General features: G+C 53.8%; 4 protein-coding genes across 4 annotated transcripts; 3 read left to right on the forward strand and 1 right to left on the reverse strand.

The window, feature by feature from the left end:
* Positions 1-1,251: 1,251 nt before the first annotated feature.
* On the forward strand, positions 1,252-2,747 carry CTHT_0065610 (uncharacterized protein; the record flags this gene model as incomplete). The annotated part of the gene is made up of 2 exons (XM_006696797.1): positions 1,252-1,312; positions 1,651-2,747. 2 exons carry the CDS (start codon positions 1,252-1,254, stop codon positions 2,745-2,747), a joined length of 1,158 nt encoding a protein of 385 aa, XP_006696860.1.
* Positions 2,748-3,096: 349 nt separating this feature from the next.
* Positions 3,097-4,395, reverse strand: CTHT_0065620 (uncharacterized protein; the record flags this gene model as incomplete). The annotated part of the gene is made up of 3 exons (XM_006696798.1): positions 3,097-3,253; positions 3,307-4,186; positions 4,254-4,395. The coding sequence occupies 3 exons, from the start codon at positions 4,393-4,395 to the stop codon at positions 3,097-3,099; spliced, it is 1,179 nt and encodes a 392-aa protein (XP_006696861.1).
* An 836-nt stretch (positions 4,396-5,231) lies between these two features.
* On the forward strand, positions 5,232-7,940 carry CTHT_0065630 (uncharacterized protein; the record flags this gene model as incomplete). The annotated part of the gene is made up of 1 exon (XM_006696799.1): positions 5,232-7,940. The coding sequence occupies one exon, from the start codon at positions 5,232-5,234 to the stop codon at positions 7,938-7,940; it is 2,709 nt and encodes a 902-aa protein (XP_006696862.1).
* A 302-nt stretch (positions 7,941-8,242) lies between these two features.
* On the forward strand, positions 8,243-9,254 carry CTHT_0065640 (putative nuclear protein; the record flags this gene model as incomplete). The annotated part of the gene is made up of 2 exons (XM_006696800.1): positions 8,243-8,265; positions 8,321-9,254. 2 exons carry the CDS (start codon positions 8,243-8,245, stop codon positions 9,252-9,254), a joined length of 957 nt encoding a protein of 318 aa, XP_006696863.1.
* Positions 9,255-10,834: the final 1,580 nt, after the last annotated feature.

Raw genomic sequence — 10,834 nt, forward strand, 5'->3', positions numbered from 1 at the left:
GATTGGGCCCGTGCGTTGCGCACAACAACCCCTCCAGGCCCCCCCACAGCTTCGGTCGGCCTTCTGGAAGGTTGCCTGAACTGGACTGGGGTGCAAGGCTGAGGGGTGGGAGAGTGGGCGTGCCTCCATGGATCGTCGATTTAAGCGCGGCAAAGGGGGGGACTTGGCAGTTGGCGCCGGGCTGTCAAATCAACATTTGACAGTTTGCATTGTTGGTCGACGAGAGCTTCGCCATCCAAGAACAACAACCACGACAACGCACCATTTGACGCCTGCCACCCCAAGTACGTGGAACTGGGTGCTGCGGCCGCGGGATCGGAGATTACTGAAAGGTTGCGTTATCGGTGACCTAGAAGGTTTCTGGCGCGCCACGGGGCTGGAGTTGTGGTTTTTGTCATGGTTCGATTCGACTCTTGCAAGAGACTTCGCTTGTTCCCCTCATCCTATTAAGCGCCACACTCTATGTACAAGCCGCGCGGTGATTCAATACGGTGGGTAGCATTACAACAAATATACGCTTAGCAGCGAATTCATCCATCAGGCTGAACATCACCAACCAAATCTCGCCCAGGCATCAGTTTGGCCTCAGGTGCCGGCTCTTCTATTGAACAGTACCCACAACGGGGGCGGGCGGGGTGCGTCTCGGCATCCTGTTAGCTCTCGAAGTGCTGCGGCAGCGCCTTTGTGCCTGATTCCTCCAGCCGGCTAGCAAAACACTCTGCATACGTTCCTACTATCATTCATCTTACTTGCTTCGATTACTGGCGGGAAAGGAAGACGCCAAAGGGCAGTCAGGATCGGCCGCATCGTGGTATGCACGCGTTTAGCGCCCGCTAAGGAACGGTGAAAAAGCAAAGCCTCACCGCCGGCCACCATCACATCGTTTACTTTTACGCTGGGAAGCATTCCTCCGCCCTAGCTTCCTCCTCGGCCAACCGGGCTGGAGTGTATTGGCGTTGACAGGTAGTATCGGCCAGTTCTATGGGCAGTTTGTCGTTGGGGGCATAAAAAAGAGAAGCGCCAGCGTCAAGTCACTCACTTGTGGCTCGTAGCCTGCTCTAGTGTGACAGTTTATGAGAGTTGAGCGGCAATTTTAAACAACAAATGAGTTTGCTGGCAGCAGCTCACTCGGCAGAGATCGAAGGAGTGGCCAGCACGAACAAGAACCAACGCCCCTACCACAAGTCCCACGCAGATAGCCGGCCGGCGGTATAGGCTTAGCATTAATCTCGCAGGATACCACAGCAACCCATGGCACAACGGGCGCCAAAGTTTCCCTCCAGGCCGGTAGCCCAGCTGGTCGGGTCAAATGGTAGGTTTTCTGCTCCCTTTGCCGTATTTTTTGTCACTACGGTGTTATGAGTATCGAGCTGTCTGTGGTCTTTTGACTTCTCATAAGGGTGATGAGAGAGTGCTGTTGGGAGTAATCTTGGTACATTTGTTCCACCAGCTCTTAGCAGAACTGTAGGTGGTTGCGAGCACCGGCCCGGAAGAAAGACTCCAAGAAACGATGCCACTTCAGTGACCGAGGGAGTGACATGCTCAGGACACCCTGCCCGTTTTCCCAACGCAAACGATGGGGCTTGTCCAAACCTACCTCTTCCCTTATCCTTATATTCATTCTAACAAACAATTTGCTAACACCTCCAGGCCCGGTCCATGCCCTTACCTATTCGGCTTCCCCCTCAACCTACATCCTGAGTGGCTCATCCGACCGCTCCATACGGCTGTACAACCCAACTAACGCGACCCTCCCCCCTTTATCCTCCTCCTCATACGTCACCAAATCAACAAGCAGTACCCCTTCAATCCCCATCTCAACCCCGATCCAAACATACACCTCCCACGCCTACGCTGTCCTTTCCATTGCCGTCTCCCGCTCCAACGCTCACTTCGTCTCCTCCGGCGGCGACCGCGCTGTTCTCCTCTGGGACGTATCTACTGCTCAGACCATCCGACGCTTCGGCGCCTCCTCCATAGCACACTCCCACACGGGCCGTGTCAACGCCGTTCTCTTTGCGGGCGACACCGTTGAGAACCAGAACGACGCCGTCGCCGAGAACATGGTCGTCTCCGCCGGCGTGGACGCCACCGTCCGCCTGTGGGACGTGCGCTCGTCGAACCCCAAGCCGATTCAGATTCTTACTGAGGCCCGGGATGCGGTAACTTGTCTTGCAGTGCATGGTCCCGCTATCCTGGCGGGGAGTGTGGATGGGCGGCTGAGGACGTATGATGTGAGGATGGGGAAGTGTATTGCGGATACTATGCCTGCGGCGGTGACTAGTGTCTGTGTGTCGAGGGATGGGAGGACGGTGTTAGTTGGGACGTTGGATAGTAAGATGCGGGTGTTGGATCGAGGGGAGGGGACATGTTTGAGGACGTTTCCCGGCCAAAATGGGGGCGAAGATGGGGCATGGAGGAATGAGGAGTTGAGGGTGCAGAGTGTGTTTGGTGGTGGGGAGCGATGGGTGGTTGTTGGTGATGAGATGACTGGTGCAGGAGAGGTTAACTTTTCGAACGGAGAAGGGAGAGTTTGGGCATGGGATTTGCTCACGGGGAAATTGGTCGCCAAGGTGAACGTGCCGTGGGGGGCTGGGGAGACGGGGAAGAAAGCAATTGGCAGAGATGGGAGGGAGAAGGAACGGAAGAACGTCGTGAGCTGTATTGCGTGGAAGGAGAGCGGTTTTGGGGACCAGTTTTGTGTAGGGGGGACGTCAAGTGTGGTTACGGTATTTGGTGAAAGATAAAAGATGAATCCCTGGCAAGCCTGAGCATCGTAATTAAATTAGCGACCATGAGACCTAATAGATAGATGGACAGTTAAGCATAGGTCGTTTGTTCATCATCTACCCCTGTGCAGCCATTTGGCCATCATCATGAGCAGCTACCCAAACAATGGCCCCCCTCTCTTCGTCACATTTTACCGGAGAATCATGATTATGCGTAGATATGATCTAGACCCTGAAACAGACCGCCTGCGCCGGACACCCTCTGCTTACCGTCTGCCTTCCCGTATACAATGTGTGTTGCGTGTATACTCCAAAAGTGGAGAAGTGGACTATCTATGATAAAAAAGGAATCGAGGCAAGGAAACTTTCAGCCCATGCCAACATACTTGAACCAGTTCGGCCGGCAGTCCTCCATGTAGAGGAAGGGTTCGCCGTCGGTGAGCAGGCCGGTCTTGCAGCCCTTACACTTGGGCGAATTGGGGCAGTTGAAGAAGGGGATGTGCTGATAGCCGATATCGCGGAACCTAATGATAGTTAGCAGCGCTTAGGAGGAGAAACTGAAAGGAGGAGTACCCACCAGTGAATCTTGTTCTTGTCCTCAAACAGACCAAGAGCAATGCTGTGGACAGGAGCATCGCCCCAGCGTTCGTAAAAGAAGCCACCAGCCCGGTCCAGATGATTAAAATAGTCTTCATAGGCCTTGCTGCGCCAGAAATTCATATCGGCGATCTCAAAGTTGCTCCAGAAATGACACGTAGAATAGCCGTTGGCCTTCTCGTTGTGGTCGGGACGGCGGACCTTGTCGGTCAACCAATCCATAGCATTGTTGGGATGGATATAATCGGGATGATCAGCCAGAAACTTGAGGGTCTCGGGCCACAGAGTTGGAATAGACTCAGGAGAGTCATAGAGATTGATAGTGAAGCCGTAGGTTTTGTTGTTATCGCGCATGTAGCGGAACACGTCGTAGTCGATGTCGCAAAAGAAGTGCACCTTAGGCTCAACGCGCCAGTAGTACTGAACGTGTTCCAGGGCGGGGTGCTTGTAGAACATGCCCGAGTTCCAGCGGCACATCTGATGATATGACACCATGTCGGCATACTGCACGCCCTGTTCCTTCAAAAGCTTTGTGGATTCCTTAAACAGCTCTCTGTTAATCCAGCTCGGCATTTCCCAATGCTCCTTCGGGATAACTTCGTAGCGACACTCGGCGTTGGTTTCGGCTTGAGTCTTGCGCATGAACTCTTCGGTGAACGGCACGTCATTGAAGAAGGTCCACGGGTAGTTGAACTTTCGGTTCCAGGTACGTTCAAGATCGCGCATCGCCTGAAGCATACCCTCAAGCTCCTCGTTACGCACGAGAGCAAGCAGGGTAGCGTTGATGCGGGCGGTGCCCTTGGGGCCGGGTTCGTAGCCTGGACCGGCACGTGTAAGAATGCCCTCGGGCTCGCCGGTAGCTGTCGTCATAAGTTAGCGGAGTTCTAGATGCTTTCAGCACAATATCCAGAAAGCCGAGAAGCGTACGGTCCAGGTTGGGGTCGTGCTCCATGCGCCATTTGGCCCATTGATCTGTTGGCCGCGGCGGGTGGAAGATCTGCCAAAGGAAGAAGAACCATAGCACGATGGCAGCCAGGCTCAGGGCCCTGGCGGGGCGAGCGATGGCCATGGCAGTGGATAATCGCTATCGCTATGCGAGACACTCGAATGATCTTTTAATGTTGCGGCATTCAAAGATCAACCTGGGAAAATCCCTATGTTGGGTCGATGCTGATGACGATGGCGATGGCGATGATTATCTGGACGTTACAGGCAGTAGCATCGAGATATCGAGATGTCGGGCTTCCACCCTTTGAAGACTCGAATTGTCTTCGTGTCACTGTCTCACTGTTCGCGTTCGCCGCTCGGGAGTCGAGGTTTCAGGTGTGCTGTGCTGAGGAGCAACAGTCCACTCGGAATCTTTGGGAAAATGTTGTGTACTCTTGGGCGGTGGACGCGGGCCTTTGCTTTGCTGTTGCCTCCCAAAATTGTTGAAGTCCAAACCTTCCGTCTCGAAAAGGGGCGCGCGGTGCTTGATGTCATTTGACGCGACTGTCCCCACTTCGCCAAGCCCCTTGGGGCTCTTCTTTTCTGTCTTGGCATTGATGCAGGGGTCCCCGGCCGTTTGCCGTGCCAAGCCAAGACCCGCTGAGAGCTGCAACAACGCACGTCAAGCAATCTCTCTCGGCGCTGAAAGTTTATTGTACTTTATAAGATGAGGCCTTCCTTCTCGACGGAAGATAATTCAGCTTCCTACCACTTTTCCTTCACGACTCCTTCTGAAAACTTCTGTATCTCGCTCAGCCTATTTCACTCATCAGTCCCGTGGACAGATCACGGGCTACGCGCTATGCCTTAAGACGTCGCGTAACCGCGTTCTAATTACGTATTGCCCGATTTACTGAGACGCAAACAGATCGAAACTCGCCCACACCTTTCTCCCCAGCCCGCAATGCCCAGTACGGCATGGCTTTTCTCGCGCAGCTGGGAGCGTTGGCTGACGACCTCGTGAGCGCCATCGTCGGCATCCCAGAGGACCAGACCACCCAACGCGATGCTTGTCGCGATTTTGTGCTGCGCTCTCTGCGCCACCACAACTTTGGTCGCACGAACCAGTTTGAGGTCCAAGACCGTTTGAACGGCCTAGAGGAACGCTTCTCCATAGTTGGCCGCGATGCTCTAGCCGATGCCCTGCGCACCCGGTTAGATGCCCTCGAGCCGCATCAAAACCAGTTCACCCCTGAGCTCCTCCATCTCCTTCTCGAGCTTGCCGACCAGCCCGCTCAGAAAGCGCGTCTCAGTGATCTTGGTGGTCTTGATAAACCAAAGAAGGAGGAGGCGCCTCCACTAACCTGGCGCCAGATCGCTAAGGAAGATAACTGGAAGGACGATCCGGAAATCTGGCGTTTCATCAGCTACCGCGAAGACTCGAGCGATGACGACCGGTCGCGCGCTGACCAGCCGGCTGATAGCCAGTCGGTAATATCACTCGAGTCCCTGACCACTGCGACTACTGAAGACGAAAGTTGTCGCCTGACCCCGGAGGACCTGGTCGTTGAACCAGATGGTGCCGACCTTCTACGACAGATTCAAAAGGCCCAGTCATGGAGAAACATGCCTGCGCTTGACGCAGAAGGACCACCGAAGAAGACGCCGATCTCCACGATTCATCTGCTTCGAGAAGCTCTCTTCATGCTGTCCGGGCTTGAAACAACCCTCTTTGATCAGGATTGCGCTCCAGCACTCGACTATCAGTTGCATGGGGTCGCGTGGACCACCTACAAAGCGCTTGCCACCTCCTTCTCGGAGTGTGGCCGGAAGCTTATCCCCCTACGCTCTTTTATTAAAACAAAAGAACAGTCTCCCCTCCTGCAGGTATTCCAGGACTCCGCACAAAAGGCTCTGGCTTCCTTTGACAGAACGCTGTCCTCGATTCAGGAGCGTTTCGTTTCCATTCAAGCTGACACGATTGTCAGTGCCATGAGCGTTTTGGAGGAAGTGTCAAAAGCAGTGGTTCCACTCCATGCCCTCTCTGGCATTGTGCGCCAGTTGGGTGAGGAACGGAACCCACACGCCTTCCGCTATCTCGAGCTACTCTACGATTCCGTGGAGCTTGCCCAACTGCAAGGTCAGATGGACACATATAAGCTTCTTGGGCGCGCTTTTTTTGACTGCTTTCAGGTCTATCTTCGGCCGATCCGACTCTGGATGGAGGAGGGGAGGGTCTTGCCGGGTGATCGGACATTCTTCGTCTCAGAGTCGCCCACAAAGTTGCCTCTGTCGCAGGTCTGGAAGGGTCAATTTAACCTGCGCCAGACACCCGACGGTGCCTTGCACGCACCCCGTTTCTTGAAATTCGCTCTTCATCGCATCTTCACGGCTGGTAAGAGCATTGTCGTGTTGAAGCATATGAAGCGGCATGAACCAGTTACGAAATATGGCGTGAGCGCGGCCGAGCCGAAGATGGATTTCGAGACTGTTTGTCCGCCCGAGCTCGAGTTTGCGCCATTTAGTGAACTGTTTAACACAGCTTTTCAAAATTGGATTGAGAGCAAGCACCACACAGCAGCCGTTACGCTTCGCGAGCTGCTTTTTACCTCTTATGGTCTCTCCGAAGAGCTCAGGGCCCTTCAACATGTCTATTTCATGTCGAACTACTCTGTTGTTAACGACTTTACTTCATCTATTTTCCGACATATCGATACCGTTAACGACAGCTGGCAGGACCGCTTCGCTCTCACAGAGCTCGCGCAGGATGCTCTATCTTCATGCATTATCCGCGAACGGCTATCCGCAGAAATAGACCTACGAATCCTGGCCGACCATGTCTCTGCTCCACGCAACTCAGTCCGCTTTTTCTTGCCTGCGATCCGTCTTCGCTATCGCCTGCCTTGGCCCGTGCAGATCGTCGTCCCTGAAGACAGCATCCGTGCTTACCAAACGGTTTTCACTTACCAACTCCAACTTCACCGTGCCTTGTCTGCTCTTCATCAACCTATCTTTACATTCCGTAAGCCCAGTCCTGCCAAGGAACAGCGTCTGTACTATCGCCTACACACTCATCTCCTCTGGTTCACCAATACGCTCTTGACCTACCTAACGACATTTGTTCTAGCCCCCAACACGGCGCAGCTCACCACCGCCCTTGATGCTGCAGAAGATATCGACGAGATGGTGGCCGCGCACGGGGCGTTTGTATCGCGTATTTTGGCAGAGTCGGGTCTCACGCCGGCGATGGCGCCCATCCGCGAGGCGATCCTAGACGTGTTGGATCTGGCAATCCGTGTGGAGGGGGTCCACCATAAGGAGGCAGAGAGATGGGAAAGAGAGAAGAGTGAAAGGGAGCGTTTAGAGGTTATGGCTTCGCCTTATACGTCGCCTGAGAAGAAGAGGAGATTGCTTGCTTTGCCGCCGAGAAGGGCCCGGAGAAGTAGAGGCATTTCAGTTAGTGAGGAGGACTGGGATGACCAGACCGATGAGGTGGGGAGAGCGGAGGAGGGGAAGTCGTATGGGGCGATGTTGAGGGATTCTCAGAAAGAGTTCGAGAGGTTATTGAGGTTTGTAGCGGCTGCACTGAGGGGAACAGCCAGGGCTAGCAAGGATGAAGCGGCTTCTAAGTGGGATATGCTGGCTGAGATGCTGGAAGCAGGCATTAAGGAAAGCATGCACGGTTAACTGTGTCAAATTCATCACCCTCTGCAGTAGTTATGGTACAGTCCGGGCTGCTGGCGCTGAGCCCTGAACTGAGAGGTTGCTTGATGACGTAATCAACAAGTATCTAACCCTAACCCTTCTACTTCCAGTTTCGAACGAACGTGGCGAGGCTTGGCGCGTTTGGTTATCGCCCATCTTATCGCCAACTTCCAATCAACCCACCACTCTAACATTAACTCAGTACATCATCCGTTGTGCTTCACAGGGTCTCACAACAAGGTCTTCTCAGATTTTATTCATAAGCTTCACGTTAGACAGTCGCAATGTCAGAACGCAAGGTTCTCACGTACGTTCGCACCTCATCATCACCCTGCGCAATCACCTACTAACCCTCCATCCAGGAAGTACTACCCCCCAGATTTCGACCCGTCTCTTGTCGGGCGGTCGCGCAAGCCAAAGTCCACCGGCCCAAAAGTACAAACCGTCCGTTTGATGGCCCCCTTCTCCCTGCGCTGCATCAAATGCGGCGAGTACATGTACCGCGGGCGCAAGTTCAACGCGCGCAAAGAAACACCGCCAGGGGAAAAGTACCTCGGCATCCAGATCTACCGCTTCTACATTCGGTGCACGCGCTGCTCGGCCGAGATCGTCTTCCGCACGGACCCCAAGAATCAGGATTACATGGTTGAGCGGGGAGCGAAGAGGAATACGGAGCCGTGGAAGCGCGGGTTGGGGGAGAACGGGGAGGAGGAGACAGACGAGCAGAGGCTGGATCGACTTGAAAGAGAGCTGGCTGAGAGGGAAGGTCGGGCCGCGGAGGAGAAAAATGCAATGGAGGAGCTCGAAGCCAAGACGGCTGAGGCAAAGAGGGAGATGGAGGTTGCGGATATGTTGGATGAGATTCGACAGCGTAATGAAAGGCTGGATCGGGCAAGGAGAGAGAGAGAAGGCGTGTTTGATGGGGAAGATGGGAGTGCGTTTTTGGTACCTGGCGGTAGGGACGAGGAGGAGAGGAGAAGAAAGGAAGAAGAGGAGGATGCTGAAGCTGCAAGGAGGGCTTTTGCTTGGGCCAGAAGGCATGAAGCGTTGGAAGAGGTGATTGTGGAAGACGGAGAAGAGGCTACTGGGGAGAATGGTGAAGGGTCGGGGACAAGCTCGGAGACAGTTGCTTCTCCTGCTGTGGGCGGGACTCTGACTCCGTCCGCGACGGTTGCCGATACGATGCCAGCACCGAGCTTTAAGCGGCAAGTGAAGAAAAAGAAGGACCATTCAGCACTCTTGGGGATCAAGAAGAAGCCTCTTGTGGCGTACGGCTCAGACGAAGATGATGATTGAAGGGCGAGAAATTGAGCGAAGGCCTTGGATGCACAGCACGTTGGAGAGAGGAAAAGACATTGCCATAACTATGTTGAGGTCTTCTAGCACCATAAGGTGAGTCCTTCCTGGGTTAAACTGACGAGACCAGGCAGCGGCTCATCATCAGCCTGTAGTATACTGTTCTCGGTTGAGAACTACTATTTTATGTACCACTTTTGCCCCCCCCCCCTCCTCACCCAACAAAAGACCGCTTATCCTCCACAAACTATGCATTTACCACATCCCTTTATGGGTCAGATTGTGTCCCTGCCTACTCCCGTTCTCCGTACCGCCAACGTTGCCGACAGCTGTCACCAACGTCCTCACGGCCGTGCTTCGTACCTTGCGCCCGACAACCCGGAACTGAACCATTGTTTCGTATCTCTCTCAAGTAAACAGTCGTCTTGCTACGCTGGCAATCCTCCAATCAATCCCCATCACCCAGGCTGATGCCCTCTACGCCATCCGACAACTCCCTTACAATTCTTGATGGATGAGGCAGCCCCGCAGCGGCAGCTTGAGCCCGCGCGCAACGAATGAGCCGTCGATTAATGTTCCTACCCCGCTCGTGGATATCACCACAGGTTCGGCTTGTGCTGCTGGTGCCGGTGCTTGCGCTATTCCAACTGCCCTGGCTGCTGTTGCTGCTATCGCGGCCCGTTGTGTTTTGTCGCTGTTGGGATGGGGGAGGTGATGGTGATGGCAGGGGTAAGATGGCCTCTAGCTGCCGACGAGTGTGTTCCTGCATTGAGCGGGAATACGTCTCAAGATCGGGTGGGGGGGGAGGAGGGAAATATCTTGGGTCGGTATTTGTGCCCGCCATTGGTCCTCCAATAGGGTTGTAGAGGAGATGATGTTAACGACGTGATTCTGGATTGAAAGTGATACTAGTTGAATGCCTATTTAGGGGGATCGAATGCTTTTGGAATCGAGGAAAGAAGGAAGCGAGGTAATATCTGCATTATGACACCCGGAATGAACGGATCGGGACTGGCAGGCATAAACAGCATCTCCCATAACCATAGGTCTATCTGTAATGTATGGTAACGTCAGTTGGCTCATCACTCCACTTGGAGGCGTTTTCGAGAGCCATCGCAATTACCGGCGAACACGTCGCGGATGGGATGAGGATCTGGCCTTTGGACATGCGGGAGATCAACGCGGGATCTCGCGTCAGCAGTGTTATTCACTACACGGAAACAATGTTTCATGGCATGATGCAGGTAACCTGCCATGAGATCTACGATACGATTGACAGAATATGCCACTTGACCAAATCTTGATAGTAAGACAGAAACTGGAAGCCGAAATGAACGCATTCATGGAAGAAGTTTGATAGGGTTCAGCGCCTGGTCCATGACATGAGCAACTACTCGCGAGGCTTCGGAAAAGGTGGATCGTCTGATTTGATGTGATTGTACGTTCCTTACACTGATGAAAAGCGCCTCTTCATGACGTCAAAACGCTGAACATGATGAAAACGATGGAGGTATCGGTACAAATGTCCTGCTGAAGGTATCTGAAAGGACGAAGTACCCATGACAAGCTCACCCTGTTCA

Source organism: Thermochaetoides thermophila, assembly GCF_000221225.1.
Source record: "Thermochaetoides thermophila DSM 1495 unplaced genomic scaffold scf7180000011822, whole genome shotgun sequence".
NCBI classification, from domain to species: domain Eukaryota; kingdom Fungi; phylum Ascomycota; class Sordariomycetes; order Sordariales; family Chaetomiaceae; genus Thermochaetoides; species Thermochaetoides thermophila.